Source organism: Oncorhynchus mykiss, chromosome Y, assembly GCF_013265735.2.
Source record: "Oncorhynchus mykiss isolate Arlee chromosome Y, USDA_OmykA_1.1, whole genome shotgun sequence".
NCBI classification, from domain to species: Eukaryota; Metazoa; Chordata; class Actinopteri; order Salmoniformes; family Salmonidae; genus Oncorhynchus; species Oncorhynchus mykiss.
The window spans coordinates 27,639,808-27,656,872 of record NC_048593.1 but is presented as its reverse complement, the minus strand read 5'-3'; the positions used below and the strand labels follow the sequence as shown (position 1 = coordinate 27,656,872).

General features: G+C 44.9%; 1 protein-coding gene across 1 annotated transcript; it reads right to left on the bottom strand.

Moving 5' to 3' along the window:
• Window positions 1-13,527: 13,527 nt before the first annotated feature.
• prp14 (Poly polymerase 14) lies at window positions 13,528-15,895 on the bottom strand. Its single transcript, NM_001160609.1, is given in 3 exon segments — window positions 13,528-13,645; window positions 15,356-15,474; window positions 15,639-15,895. Coding segments are annotated over 3 exon segments (429 nt in total). The 5' UTR covers window positions 15,838-15,895; the 3' UTR covers window positions 13,528-13,534.
• Between the last annotated feature and the right edge of the window lie 1,170 nt (window positions 15,896-17,065).

Genomic DNA, 17,065 nt, shown 5'->3' with positions numbered 1-17,065 from the left:
TCAATCGCAAGGCACTCCAGAAGGTGGTGCGGTCTGCCCAACGCATAAACGGGGGCAAACTACCTGCCCTTCAGGACACCTACAGCACCCGATGTCACAGGAAGGCCAAAAAGATAGTCAAGGACATCAACCACGTGTTCAGCCCGCTATCATCCAGAAGGTGAGGTCAGTACAGGTGCATCAAAGTTGGGACCGAGAGACTGAAAAACAGCTTCTATCTTAAGGCCATAAGACTGTTAAATAGCCATTACTAGCCGGCTTCCACTCGGTTACGCAACCATGCACCTTGAAGGCTGCTGCCCTATATACATAGACTTGGAATCACTGGCCTCTTTAATAATGCAACAATAGTCACTTTAATAATGTTTAAATGACTGTTTAGGCCTAAAAGCTCATCAATAAGCTAAGGATGGGACTAAACACCTCCCTCCGCCACTGGATCCTGGACTTCCTAACAGGCCGCCCCCCCAGGTGGTAAGGGTAGGTAACAACACATCTGCCATGCTGCTCCTCAACATAGGGGCCCCTCAGGGGTGTGTTCTCAGTCCCCTCCTGTACTCCCTGTTCACTCATGACTGCACGGCCAGGCACAACTCCAACACCATTCAATTTGCCGATAACACAACAATGGTAGGCCGGATCACTGACAACGACGAGACAGCCTATAGGGAGGAGGTCAGAGACCTGGCCGTGTGGTACCAGAACTACAACCTCTCCCTCAACGTGATCAAGACAAAGGAGATGATTGTGGACTACAGGAAAAAGAGGACCGAGCACACCCCCATTCTCATCGACAGGGCTGTAGTGGAGCAGGTTGAGAGCTTCAAGTTCCTTGGTATCCACATCACCAACAAACTAACATGGTCCTAGCACACCAAGACAGTCGTGAAGAGGGCACGACAAAACTGAAAAGATTTGGCATGGGTCCTCAGATCCTCAAAAGGTTCTACAGCTGCACCATCGAGAGCATCCTGACTGGTTGCATTACCGCCTGGTATGGCAACTGCTCGGCCTCCGATCGCAAGGCACTACAGAGGGTAGTACGACAGAGCCCAGTACATCACTGGGGCCAAGCTTCCTGCCACCCAGGTCCTCTATACCAGGCGGTGTCAGAGGAAGGCCCTAAAAATTGTCAAAGACTCAAGCCACCCTAGTCATAGCCTGTTCTCTCTGCTACCGCACGGCAAGTGGTACCGGAGCACCAAGTCTAGGTCCAAGAGGCTTCTAAACATCTACCTCCAAGCCATAAGACTCCTGAAGATCTGATCAAATGGCTACCCAGACTATTTGTAGTGCCCCCCCCCCCCACCACACACCACTGCTACTCTCTGTTGTCATCTCTCCATAGTCACTTTATAACTCTACCTACATGTACATATACTACCTCAAATAACCGGTGCCCCCGCACATTGACTCTGTATCAGTACCCCCCTGTATATAGTCTCGCTACTGTTACAGTGCCTTGCGAAAGTATTCGGCCCCCTTGAACTTTGCGACCTTTTGCCACATTTCAGGCTTCAAACATAAAGATATAAAACTGTTGTGAAGAATCAATATTATCGCTTGCACAGTGCTCATTGGGATGTTTAAAGCTTGGGAAATCTTTTTGTATCTAAATCCGGCTTTAAACTTCTTCACAACAGTATCTCGGACCTGCCTGGTGTGTTCCTTGTTCTTCATGATGCCCTCTGCGCTTTTAACGGACCTCTGAGACTATCACAGTGCAGGTGCATTTATACGGAGACTTGATTACACACAGGTGGATTGTATTTATCATCATTAGTCATTTAGGTCAACATTGGATCATTCAGAGATCCTCACTGAACTTCTGGAGAGAGTTTGCTGCACTGAAAGTAAAGGGGCTGAATAATTTTGCACGCCCAATTTTTCAGTTTTTGATTTGTTAAAAAAGTTTGAAATATCCAATAAATGTCGTTCCACTTCATGATTGTGTCCCACTTGTTGTTGATTCTTCACAAAAAAATACAGTTTTATATCTTTATGTTTGAAGCCTGAAATGTGGCAAAAGGTCGCAAAGTTCAAGGGGGCCGAATACTTTCGCAAGGCACTGTATTTCACTGCTGCTCTTACTTGTTACTTTTATCTCTTATTCTTATTTTTTTTAATTGCATTGTTGGTTAGGGGCTCGTAAGTAAGCATTTCACTGTAAGGTTGTATTCAGCACATGTGACTAATAGAATTTGATTTGAGTTGAAATAATGTTTACATACTGCTTTACTCCTCTCATATGTTTATATACCAGAGGTGGAAACAAGTCATTGTTTTACAAGTCACAAGTAAGTCTCAAGTCTTAGCACTCGAGTCCCAAGTCAAGTCCCAAGCCAAGACAGGCAAGTACGAGTCAAATCTCAAGTCAAGACCGAGAAGTATCAAGTCAAGTCTCAAGTCCTAAACTTTAAGTTTTGAGTCATAATGTGCTCTTCACCAAATGTAATACCATTTCATATTTTTAACAAGACTAATAGTTATTATATTACATTTACGCAAATCATGAATGCTTTAAAAATATATTTATTACTTTCCAAATAAACTTTATATTTCCATGGAAATACATGGGTAGCCATGAGAAAGACCCCCCCCCCCCCCCCTCGACTATCGAGGATCGCTATGGGGTGCAATTGGGCGATGTAGGCTTGTACACAATCACCCAACCTTAACACACACACACACACACACAATGTGGTTACAGTAGGCTAACATATGTCAATGGCTTTAGGAACAGCCGCAACATCAGGCAGGATTTAGGCTACCAACTGCCTAGCTAGTTGTAGCTCAATCTTGGGTGCAATGATAACGTTCCTGCACTGACTGACTGTGTGGAGGCTCATTGATTTAACGTTACGTTAGCCAACATGCTACACTGGCAAAGTTATGAATGATATAGCCGTCGGCTATATTAGCCACGACTTACCGTTCTTTGTGCAGCTTCAAATGTCAAACAAAGTTGGAAGTTGTTGCGCCTCCGTCTGTCATTATCTTCCCGCATGTTTTGCAAGTTGCAATCCGTTTTTTGTTGATACAGCGTAGTCTTTATATCCAACATTTTTGGGGGTATCATCTTTCCAAGGGCTCCATCTGAATTCACTTGCCGACATTCCTCTGCACTGCCACACGTAACTTTTTCTCAGCTGGCACAATTTGATTGGCTGCTGTCTGATTCAAACTGTAATCCGTTAAATTAAGAGTTGATGTGCTGCACACTTTTTCAATAGCATCATTTTTCATATTTGGGCTTGGAGATGGTATCAAGTCAGTTCGAGTCAAAAGGCTCAAGTCCAAGTTAAGTCGCGAGTCATTCGTGTCAAAGTCGAGTTGCAAGTCATCATATTTGTGACTCGAGTCTGACTCGAGTCCAAGTCATGTGCCTCGAGTCCATACCTCTGGTATATACTGTATTCGATTCTACTGTATTTTAGTCAATGCCACTCCGACATTGCTCAAACTAATATTTATATATTTCTTAACTCCATTCTTCTACTTTTAGATTGATGTGTATTGTTGTGAATCGTTTTTAGATACTACTGCACTGTTGGAGCATTTCACTACACCCACAATAACAGGGGAAAAAAATAAAAAAATATTTGGTTTGATTTGGTTCAGAGTTCATGTTGATATTTCAACCTGCGTGTCTTGATCGCGTCTGGTGTGGGTGGACAAAATCAACATGTGATCGATGGTGGACGAACTTGCCAAGCGGTCTGGTTAGCATGTTACATGCTGACCACACCGCTCGAGTAGCGTGCGCAAGCTTTGCAAAATAAATGTACACATACATGTTATTCAATCATTGCACCCACACTAGTCACAAGTGGCTGCTTAGACAGGCGCTAAAATATAACTTGGTTCTATTTGTGACACTTGACGTGCTGGAAGTCCCGCCTCCCCCATCTCCTTATTGATTTTTAGGAGCCTATACCCACGTGGGTGATTGAAAGATGAACTGAGGTCCAGACTCCAGTCCAGTTGGTGGTGGTAATGCACGTTATCCACTATGGGATTGGTATTCCTTAACCTTTATTTTCAAATGTAGGAACTGGTTCTACAGTTTGACACCACTGCTGTCTCTGCCTCCACATCCCCCGCCCGGCTATCTAGATGTGGGAAGCTTAGTGTATTTTCTGTAGGGAATGATGATCATACATGATCCATCATGTATGACAATTCCTGGGAGTGTGTAAACTTTTTTATTACAATAGCATTTTTGCATGTTCTCTATAGTTATGTACTTGAAAATGTATAAATGTACCAATTCGGCACATTTAGGCAAACTCCTGGCAGACTTCATACAAAATGTTTTGTAGTAATGTAATTCTTCACTGGATCAGTCTGAAACTTTGCACACACACTGCTGCCATCTTGTGGACAACATCTAAGTTACACCTAAAATTCTATTTGAATGTATGACCTTTCTCTTGCATTTCAAAGATGATTGGGGACAAAAATAGAAAACACATGTTTTTTTGTTTGTATTATATTTTACCAGATCCAATGTGTTATATTCTCCTACATTAAAGTTGGTTGCCAACTGCCATATAAAGTCCAAAGAAGAAGGAGGAGAGATTACTAGAAACAAACTCAGTTTACCCTTTTATCTGTGAATTAATTGTCAGAGTGGAGGACCTTGTGCATTTCAGGTAAAATAACAACCCAATGTTTAAATCCAAGGACAAATTAGCTAGCAACAGCAAGTTAGCTAGCTAAATTGCCATAAATGTTTAATGCTTTTCAACCTGCCCCCAAATTAATATGGTTGGTTCAGAGTTCGTTTTGATATTTCAACCTGCATGTCCTGATCGCGTCTGTGGGTGGACAAAAATCAGCATGCGGATGGGCAGTCAGACTGGTCAGCATGTTAGAATATCAGGCCTGGGCTGAAAATCTACTTTTTTACATTATGTTATTTATGAAGGGGGAAGGGGGGCAGATCAATTAATGAAGAGGCAACTCAAATTAACTTTTTACCCCCAGAGGTACGTGCCGTCAGGGATACGCCAAATAAAAATGTGATTCACATTTTTTTTTTCATATATATATCGTTTTTTTCCTTCACATTTTCATGCTCCATCTGGCACTATTACATGTATGTGCATGTTCTTGTATGCATTTATTTGTGTCAGGTGCGTGAATGAGGACCCAAAAGCGAATTAACAAACAGAGTTTCTTTAATGATGAACACACGTGGGCTCAGATGGACAGGTAGATTCCGACAGGACAGGACAAGGTTGCAGCAAACACGATGATAGTCTGGTTCAGGCATGAGACACACAAACAAGAATCCGACAAAGACAGGAGCAGAAACAGAGAGAGATATAGGGACCTAATCAGAGGGAAAAAGGGAACAGGTGGGAAAAGGGGTGAATGAGGTAGTCAGAGAAGACAAGGAACAGCTGGGGGAAAGAGGGACAGAAACGGTAACCTAGTACGACCAGCAGAGGGAGACAGGGTGAAAGGAAAGGACAGAAAGACACAACATGACAATACATGACAGTACCCCCCCACTCACCGAGCGCCTCCTGGCGCACTCGAGGAGGAAACCTGGCGGCAACGGAGGAAATCCTCGATCAGCGCACGGTCCAGCACGTCCCGAGAGGGAACCCAACTCCTCTCCTCAGGACCGTACCCCTCCCAATCTACGAGGTACTGGTGACCACGGCCCCGAGGACGCATGTCCAAAATCCTACGGACCCTGTAGATGGGTGCGCCCTCGACAAGGATGGGGGGGGGGGGGGGAAGACGAGCGGGGGCGCGAAGAACGGGCTTGATACAGGAGACATGGAAGACCGGGTGGACGCGACGAAGGTATCGCGGAAGAAGAGGTCGAACTGCGACAGGATTAATGACCCGAGAAATACGGAACGGACCAATGAACCGCGGGGTCAACTTGCGAGAAGCCGTCTTAAGGGGAAGGTTCTGAGTGGAGAGCCAAACTCTCTGACCGCGACAATATCTAGGACTCTTAGTTCTACGCTTATTAGCAGCCCTCACAGTCTGCGTCCTATAACGGCAAAGTGCAGACCTGACCCTCTTCCAGGTGCGCTCGCAACGTTGGACAAAAGCCTGAGCGGAGGGGACGCTGGACTCGGCGAACTGAGATGAGAACAGCGGAGGCTGGTACCCGAGGCTACTCTGAAAAGGAGATAGCCCGGTCGCAGACGAAGGAAGCGAGTTGTGGGCGTATTCTGCCCAGGGGAGCTGTTCTGACCAAGACGCAGGGTTGCGAAAAGAAAGACTGCGTAAGATGCGACCAATAGTCTGATTGGCCCGTTCTGCTTGACCGTTAGACTGGGGGTGAAAGCCGGAAGAGAGACTGACGGAAGCCCCAATCAAACGGCAAAACTCCCTCCAAAATTGAGACGTGAATTGCGGACCTCTGTCCGAAACGACGTCTGACGGAAGGCCATGAATTCTGAAAACATTCTCGATGATGATTTGTGCCGTCTCTTTAGCAGAAGGAAGCTTAGCAAGGGGAATGAAATGAGCCGCCTTAGAGAACCTATCGACAACCGTAAGAATAACAGTCTTCCCCGCTGACGAAGGCAGTCCGGTGACAAAATCTAAGGCGATGTGAGACCACGGTCGAGAGGGAATGGGAAGCGGCCTGAGACGGCCGGCAGGAGGGGAGTTACCGGACTTAGTCTGCGCGCAGACCGAACAAGCAGCCACGAAACGACGCGTGTCATGCTCCCGGGTGGGCCACCAAAAACGCTGGCGAATGGAAGCAAGCGTACCCCGAACGCCAGGGTGGCCGGCTAACTTGGCAGAGTGAGCCCACTGAAGAACGGCCAGACGAGTAGGAACGGGAACGAAAAGAAGGTTCCTAGGACAAGCGCGCGGCGACGGAGTGTGAGTGAGCGCTTGCTTTACCTGCCTCTCAATTCCCCAGACAGTCAACCCGACAACACGCCCCTCAGGGAGAATCCCCTCGGGGTCAGTGGAGGCTACTGAAGAACTGAAGAGACGAGATAAAGCATCAGGCTTGGTGTTCTTAGAGCCCGGACGATAAGAAATCACGAACTCGAAACGAGCGAAAAACAGCGCCCAACGCGCCTGACGCGCATTAAGTCGTTTGGCAGAACGGATGTACTCAAGGTTCCTATGGTCAGTCCAAACGACAAAAGGAACGGTCGCCCCCTCCAACCACTGTCGCCATTCGCCTAGGGCTAACCGGATGGCGAGCAGTTCGCGGTTTCCCACATCATAGTTACGTTCCGACGGCGACAGGCGATGAGAAAAATACGCGCATGGGTGGACCTTGTCGTCAGAGAGGGAGCGCTGAGAAAGAATGGCTCCCACGCCCATCTCTGACGCGTCAACCTCGACAACGAACTGTCTAGAGACGTCAGGTGTAACAAGGATAGGAGCGGATGTAAAACGATTCTTGAGGAGATCAAAAGCTCCCTGGGCGGAAACGGACCACTTAAAGCACGTCTTGACAGAAGTAAGGGCTGTGAGAGGAGCTGCCACCTGACCGAAATTACGGATGAAACGACGATAGAAGTTCGCGAAGCCGAGAAAGCGCTGCAGCTCGACGCGTGACTTAGGGGCGGGCCAATCAATGACAGCTTGGACCTTAGCGGGATCCATCTTAATGCCTTCAGCGGAAATAACAGAACCGAGAAATGTGACGGAGGAGGCATGAAAAGTGCACTTCTCAGCCTTCACAAAAAGACAATTCTCTAAAAGGCGCTGGAGGACACGTCGAACGTGCTGAACATGAATCTGGAGTGACGGTGAAAAAATCAGGATATCGTCAAGGTAAACGAAAACAAAGATGTTCAGCATGTCTCTCAGGACATCATTGACTAATGCCTGAAAGACAGCTGGAGCGTTAGCGAGGCCGAAAGGAAGAACCCGGTATTCAAAGTGCCCTAACGGAGTGTTAAACGCCGTCTTCCACTCGTCCCCCTCCCTGATGCGCACGAGATGGTAAGCGTTACGAAGGTCCAACTTAGTGAAAAACCTGGCTCCCTGCAGGATCTCGAAGGAGAGACAGGAGTAGTAGCGCTCACCAGTAGCCCTCCGCTTACTGATGAGCTCTGGCTTTTACTGGACATGAAGTGACAAAATGACCAGCAGAACCGCAATAGAGACAGAGGCGGTTGGTGATTCTCCGTTCCCTCTCCTTAGTCGAGATGCGGATACCTCCCAGCTGCATAGGCTCAGCTCCCGAGCCGGCAGAGGAAGATGGTAGTGATGCGGAGAGGGGGGCAACGAAGAACGCGAGCTCCTTTCCACGAGCTCGGTGACGAAGATCAACCCGTCGCTCAATGCGAATAGCGAGTTCAATCAAGGAATCCACGCTGGAAGGAACCTCCCGGGAGAGAATCTCATCCTTTACCTCTGCGCGGAGACCCTCCAGAAGACGAGCGAGCAAAGCCGGCTCGTTCCAGCCACTGGAGGCAGCAAGAGTGCGAAACTCAATAGAGTAGTCTGTTATGGATCGATTGCCTTGACATAGGGAAGACAGGGCCCTGGAAGCCTCCTCCCCAAAAACAGATCGATCAAAAACCCGTATCATCTCCTCCTTAAAGTCCTGATACTGGTTAGTACACTCAGCCCTTGCCTCCCAGATTGCCGTGCCCCACTCACGAGCCCGTCCAGTAAGGAGAGATATGACGTAGGCGACACGAGCAGTGCTCCTGGCGTAAGTGTTGGGCTGGAGAGAAAACACAATATCACACTGGGTGAGGAACGAGCGGCATTCAGTGGGCTCCCCAGAGTAACACGGCGGGTTATTGATTCTGGGCTCCGGAGATTCGAAAGCCCTGGAAGTGGCCGGTGGATCGAGGCGGAGATGGTGAACCTGTTCTGTGAGGTTGGAGACTTGGGTGGCCAGGGTCTCAACGGCATGTCGAGCAGCAGACAATTCCTGCTCGTGTCTGCCTAGCATCGCTCCCTGGATCTCGACGGCTGAGTGGAGAGGATCCGAAGTCGCTGGGTCCATTCTTGGTCGGATTCTTCTGTCAGGTGCGTGAATGAGGACCCAAAAGCGAATTAACAAACAGAGTTTCTTTAATGATGAACACACGTGGGCTCAGATGGACAGGTAGATTCCGACAGGACAGGACAAGGTTGCAGCAAACACGATGATAGTCTGGTTCAGGCATGAGACACACAAACAAGAATCCGACAAAGACAGGAGCAGAAACAGAGAGAGATATAGGGACCTAATCAGAGGGGAAAAGGGAACAGGTGGGAAAAGGGGTGAATGAGGTAGTCAGAGAAGACAAGGAACAGCTGGGGGAAAGAGGGACAGAAACGGTAACCTAGTACGACCAGCAGAGGGAGACAGGGTGAAAGGAAAGGACAGAAAGACACAACATGACAATACATGACAATTTGAATGAGAATGTGTGTATATGCATGTGAACAAACACCTGCATGGCATCAGCCTCAGGCAAACCAACACTAGCTGTAAAAACACTGCCCCTCAGTGTCATAAACTTACTTATTATTGTTTTATTTTGACTATCTGTCAACTATTCTGTGATGTTTAACGTACAATTTCAATCTATCTAATCGAATAGAATCAACTCATTGCGAGTTGAAGATAAATACTTTTACTAAAAGTATTAGCAATTGACTGACCCGGTCTCTCCAGATCTCCTAACAGTACTTTTGCTAGGGTCAATTTTAGATCAATGCCACAGATTGCATTTTCAGACATTCCTGAACCTGAGACCAGAAACAGGCTACCTGTGGGCAATACCAAAATAAATGGTCTATTGATTCTGTATCCTCACAACAAAATCTGCAGAGCTTCGATGATTTTATGCCCCAATTTTTCAACATTTTGATGGTGGCAAAAATTCTATATAATCATTTTATCGGAAAAGCACGAAGTCTTGAATCTTGTTTTTCTTTTATATCAACTCATATACCATGGAATCAGTACATCAAAAATCTCTTTCCAACTATTTTGCAATCTGTATGGCACAGTTGTCAACACCCTGGTCCTCAACTGAAACTGGTATACTTTCCTATTTATGCTATTTTTATTCCTCCGCCAGTTTTGATCCTTTATATTGGGCAGACAGACCAGTTCCCTACCTCCTCCCGCTGCCAGCTGCCTCCTCCATTTTTGGGGATCAGTTATACTCTAGGATTAGTAGTTGGACTAAATTACTATTACACCATAAACACCTCAGTCATTTCTTTTAGGATGCTCAGTGAAGCTAAATGTCAATGTTTTTAGTTCTAATGAGGCCAAAACTCAACAGCTCACGCCACCAAGAAGGAAACAGCCTATGCTTTGATTGAAACAAAATACAAGGTAAATAGTATGTAACATCATCGTTTCTAATTCGCTCACGAAACAGTAATTCAAGAAGATCTTAATGCATATTCCCATGAAACTGATTGAGATAAAAAATGATTGAAATGCAGTTTGGAGCTTGAACAAGTATTTGATACACTGCCGATGTTGCAGGTTTTCCTACTTACAAAGCATGTAGAGGTCTATAATTTTTATCATAGGTACACTTCAAATGTGAGAGACGGAATCTAAAACAAAAATCGAGAAAATCACATTGCATTATTTTTAAGTAATTAATTTGCAATTTATTGCATCATAGGTACACTTCAACTAAAGAGCTACCCGGAGTCATATCGCACGGCGGGAGGGTAAGACACATTGACACTGTCAAACAATAAACAGTGTTCGAGAGGAGAACTGGAATTAACAGAATTCCGGGGGCCATCTCTCGAATGAAGTAACCCTCCCACCCCTGTCACCCCTGTTTTTGTTCATAGAAGTGAAGATGTGTCTGGCTCTTGCTAAGTGATGTGTTCTAGGGGAAAGGGTGGGGCTTCACATGGAAGCTGTTCGTCTGAGCTGTCTTATCGTGGGTGACATATTCCTGATACAGCACATCCTAATTTGACCCAGGGTTTAAACGATGAGGATTTTGTTCCAAAATAAGCATAAGAGATCCCTAGAACTGGGTAGACAGGAAGTTAGAGTAGAGATTGGGAAGGATCTCTCAATGGAGTTTTATGTAGCCCAAAATGGGAGTCTCTAACTACATGGCAGTCTAGGACACTGAGCCATTATGGCATATATCGGTGCAGGTTCCCATATTGATCGTGGACACAGGTCATAGCTCATTTGGAGAGAGAGGGCTATATGAATCCACTCACCCAGTATGGAAGGACAAAGTATACATTGATAACATTGGGGTTCCACGGATGTGGACTGGATTAATTATATTTATTATAATCAACAGCGCTTTAACAATTATACCAGAGATGCTATTAAAGGTTTTGCAGAACAGACTGAAGCAACCAGCCTGATGGCTTGGCAGAATAGATTTGCATTAGATAAGTTATTGGCTGAAAAGGGAGAAGTATGCGTGATTATCGGGACCATGTTTGTGCTTACATCCCAAATAACACAGCTCCGGACGAATCAGTGCCCGAAGCCTCAGCTGGTTTGACCACCCTGGCTCACGGTTTGGCAGAAAACTCTGGGGTGGATACCTCTGACTAATTGTTTTGATAGCATGTTCGGAAAATGGGAAAAAATATTAGGATCACTGTATTATGGGCTACATTCACCTGTGTGACTGTTTTAGTTTTATGGGGCTGTTGTCTAATTCCCTGTGTATGAGGCCTTATTTCCAGGACTCTGGAGAAATCGATGGCAATAGATGGTGAGGTACCAGCGGATTCCAGGTTCTGACCCGTGGAGTGCTGAATGTATGTCTACAGAACAAGTGGACGAAAATTATAAATTAAATTATATTAAATTGGGAGGGTGTCCGTATGGGGATTACATGATAACCGACTTGGGACAGTTCTGGGATTGGAGAAGAGGGTATCCTTATAGCATAGGGGATCCCACAAAGGTGGATAGGTTTTCCATGATATGGGGAAAACCTGGGAGCACTGTTGAACTTTGTAAAGGTGATGACATCCTACTAACCATCAAAACTATTAAGCTCTCTGATGCAGGCACTTACACCCTCGGACTACAAAGGACCGAGACAGACACGATGGGTGTGTTTTCTATTAAGGTGCTGCCAAAACCAGAGGTCCCAGATGAACCAGGGCCAGACACACTCCTCTACCACCCCTGGACCGAACCTGCCACCACTGTGTTAAAAATCCCATTCAGGTAATTAATGTTAGAGACTATTCAGCTATTGATCAATTAGGCACTGAGACTGGTTTTGATGGTAGGGACAATTTGTGGCTGTCTTATATGAGGTATACAGCTAAGACCCTGAAAAGAAAGGACTGCATGAGTTACATGAAACATTGGTCATGCTAGACCTGTTCTGGCTACACACCCATTTGCTATAGGAGAAGGAGAGGGGTGGTTGTGTATTCTGAGAGGTTTTTACCAGGTTCAGCCCAATTCAACTCTCTGTTCCTCTTTGAGCCTTGTGTTTCCTACAGTACCTCCTCATCGAGCCCCTTGGTGTGTTAAGGCATATGGGGGCAATTACAGTTGCATCACGGGTACAGGTAATGGCATTGATTATGGGAGATTGCCTGAAGCTGATTGCAGTAGTAACATAACCATTAATTCCACTTGGCCAGTTACAGGCCTAAACCAAACTAGTGGTCTGGCTGATGTGTGGTGGATCTGTGGACCCAAAAGAGTGCTGAGACCCATTCTTAGAGGAGACTGGCAAGGTACGTGTGCTCTGACCAGTTTGATAATTCCACTGACCATTGTTGATGTTACTGCTGAACAGCTGTTGGGTTCTGTATCCAGGGGACCTGAAAACATTCCATCCCATGAGAGACATAGACGTAGTGCTCCATGGACAGAGGATGTAGTTGACATACACGCTAACCTGTTGGGAGTGCCAGTGGGGGTTCCTCATGAGTTTCAGGCCTTGGGTAGGAATGATGGACTCTGGCACTTACTACCTATTATGGGTCCAGCCATAGTGGATGCTAGACAGACTGCATGGATGAATTATATCTACTATAATCAACAGCGTTTTGTGAATTACTCCCGTGATGCACTCACTGGTATGTCTGAACAGCTTGAGGCCACATCTAGGGTTGCCAGACAGAATAGACTTGCTTTGGATATGCTTCTTGCCAGTCAGGGGGGTGTCTGTAAGATGTTCGGTGAACAATGTTGCACGTATATTCCTAATAACACCAGTCCAGAGGGTAGTATATCTAAGGCCCTTAATGGGCTTGGTGCACTATCTGCTGAGATGAGGACCATGGCGGGGGTGGAGGAGTCTGGACTGTTCTCTTGGTTGGGAGCCTGGTTTGGTAAGTACACTGGTATGGTGGTTACTGGATTTCTGACCCTAATTCTTGTATTTTTGTTATTGATGTGTTGTGCTGCTTGCATCATACCGTGTTTTAAGAAGTCTGTTACAGATGTGGTGAAGGCTTCAGGCATGATGCCTTTGCTTGATGATACAGTTGGAGATGCTGATACTGAATCATGCTTTCAGGGGAGGATGGGACTGACTGAGGATGACCCATGGTATGCTGTGGGTGAGGTAGTAGAATAAATATTACACCACCACGTTTCCTTGTTTTACATTTTTGTTTTATGATAAGTTTTCTTTCCAGTATGATTGTTCTCCCTGTTGTGAAGGTTTGGAGTCCCTGGGTGGTATGGTGCCCACCTGGTGCAGGATAGGAGTAGCTGAGAGGACCAGATGGTTTATTATAATGCTTTGCTCTGCTTTACTCTGTTTTCCATGACCAACGTTTTATCCTACATCTTACATGTCAATAAACAATATAGTCTTATCCTGTTTTTGTCAAAAGGGGGAGACAAAAGCATATATCACTTGTTGATTTTTATTTTTTCTTGGTTGAGTTTTCTTTTCTGTTTTTCTGTAAAAAATAAATAAAAATAAAAATAATTATGTTTTTGTTATTTTCATGAAATGCTATTAACATATTACTATGTTGGGACCGCTGAAAGAAAGGATAATGAGTGACACCCTAGTGGGTGTCAAAAGGGGGACTTAAATTTGACACCATTTTCTTTTATTCTGTTTTTAAATGAGCTGTTGTTCTCTTTTTACATGAGGGTTGTAAGTTCCTAGGTGGCTGGTAGCCAATCTAGTACATAGTGGGATCGAATGGAGGACATGAAGGTATTTTAAACTTTGTCACTGTTATATGATTCATTGCTGAATTTTTGTTCACACCCTTGGGGTTGTGAAAAGGGGGGATTGTTGGATCCTGTGTTTTACATTATAGCTATTACCATATATATGATTGAATATTATCTGCTGTTGGCTTGTGTGGATGTGTGTATGTGTTATGCAACATAGCTGACTTGAAACATTGTTAAAAGTATCATGGCCATGGGACTTTCTCATGATGGAAAAATACAGAGAAGCATGAAGACAGGAACTGTTCAAATTAGTTGGGAAGGGGGAACATTCAGAGCGGGGTGTTGTGAGAACAAGCAGTCTTTTGTTAGATAACAGGAGCCAGGTGCGAGATAACGATATGAGCGCATGGATGTTCTTTACAGCAACAGTTACATCTATCAACAGAAGCGCCAAGAGGCAGGGACCCGCCTGAGTGCCTGCAATAGGCTGAGCAAGTTTAAACCATGCCCAGTCTCTACTGTGATAGGCCAACAGACGGGTTGGAACTGTCTATCACAGTATAAAGAATACTGTTTTACATACGTCTTGTCAGTTCTCTGTTCTGCCCTGCGTGGTATTACAGTGAGCCCGTATATACGAAAGTTGCATTTGCCATTTATTACTTAGCTAATAAAAAAATACGTAGTATAAAATCGGTGACTCATTGTTATATTTATCCTGATACCAGATTCGAATTTACGCAACCCTAACACTTGGCAAATTGTGCTGTTAAGACACTGATGCACTTTGCAACCATGTAACTATGTGAGAGTTGATTCTCAGCCCTAGGTAGCATGAAAACTAAATACAGGCACAGACTTTGTGTGGAAAAGTATTTAAGACTGAGACTCTCTCCAATACAACCCAACATTGCAGAGTTATTTGCATCTTTTCAAGCACACCCTTCTCATTAACCTGTGGTGAGTTATTCCGAATGTTCGATGAACAAATAAGGTTTTAAGATGGTTCAATAAAGAGCAAAATTATTGATTATTTTATTATTATTTGTGCCCTGGTCCTTTAAGAACTCTTTGTCACTTCCCACGAGCCGGGTTGTGACAAAAACTCACACCTATTCTTATGTTTAATAAATGTATCATATAGTGTGCGTGTGGCAGGCTTACAAAAAAACAGCATTTGAGATTGCGCTGACCCTGGTGCTAAAGGGGATTCTCAGCTGGAGGTTGAATGTTTGAAGGGGTACAGGACTATAAAAGGTTTGGGAACCACTGACATGAACTACTCACCGACAGAGTGCAAGCCTCTTTCAGATTTCCCCCCGATGATGATGATGACAAGCGCAACTTCACAGTTTCATTGTCTACAGTAATTTCGTGGTTATCTCTCGATAGAACGCTTTCCCTGACTGTGGAGACAAATGCGACATCATGCACACGTCACTTTACTGGAAGTCACTTGTACATATTTACATTTGTATGGTTAACACTATTTCACTATTATGATATCCTACAGTAGGCTATAAAATGACAACTGTACGATACAAATCGTCATCCGTGGTGATCTGCTTACCATCCTCAGATTTGAAATAAACAGTTGCTCTAGTGGAGCGTTGATCCTCGTAGTGCACCAAGCAGTCCCCTCCACTCGACTTCTTTTTACTTTGAAAATAAATCTGAAGCTTGTTCTGTATCCCTTTAGAGACAGAGTTTGTCCAACTGACGTCTATAGTGATGGGATAAGGATATTCATCCATCGTTTCACCCCTCATGCGAATACTGTTTGGGTATGAAACGCGTCGTCCTATTCTTTCACTGCATCCACTGTTTCACTTTCGTTTCAGACTCGGTTGACGAGGAAATCGTGTGTACAGTGGACCTACTGATCATATAACCATGCCTTATATGAGTAGGCCGTGGGATATAAACTTATTAACCTATACTTTCTCAAGTAATGTGTTTAACTTAAGAACATGTTGTTTAAAACAAAATGGCGAATGGAAACAATTTATATTCATTATATTTTCACTTGCTTAACCATTAACAAAAATAATGATTGTTAGTTAATGCTCTTACGTGATCACAGACAGACATAGGCAAGATGTCCCAATGGACAGGACCTCACAGGAGGAAGGTACAACAGCAGATGACACTATGCCTCAGATAATGCCTTTGCTAGAATTTTCTGAGAGCTGGAGCAATGAGGGAATCCTCTTTCTGTCTCTCTGTGTGTAAATCATTCTCTTTCCATGGGCCCTTACACAGAAAGACAGATTGACAGTCACTGGATCCAGGTTCGAGTCCTGGTCGGGGGTTCCCCCCAAATTTGCTACACTAGTCAACTGCTGCGCTGCACTCATTTTCCTGGCAGTAAACAGTCTGTAGTCTATTGAGTCACAGGTGTAGGACTACCAGATGATGCACAGAGGGAAATATGGCACAGGGGAGGGAGGGACAGCATGGGCTAAGGATGAGGTGGGGCAGTTGCTGCTCAGGACACTGACAGATACTGTATGCTGACAGACTGCATTCTCCTGGCGGTAAACATTCCGTAGTCTATTGAGTCACAGGTACAGGACTACCCGATGACGCACAGTGGAGGGAGGGACAGCATGGGCTAAGGCTGGGGTGGGGCTGTTAGCTGTCTCCAAATTGAAGCATCATTAAAGCTTCTAATATTTTTAATATCCTCAAAAGAGAGGAAATATGATGGAAAAATATGATGGAAAAAATAGCTCAACTGGGAAAGATCTTAATACACTGTACCTCAGTTGACAAACACAAAATCTATTTTGTTGACATTTCCTCTACTTCTCTACCCGTCTGTTGTCTTTATCCATCTCTCTGTCTGTCTCCATCTTGTCGTTTCCGATCTGTTGACCTGACTGTCATTCGAGGTAAAATGTTTTAGAGTAAAACAGAGTAAAACATCCTGTAGATTGAAGCTTTATTTATCACGTGAATAAAATGCACAGCAAACCTTTATTACTCCCATAGTTT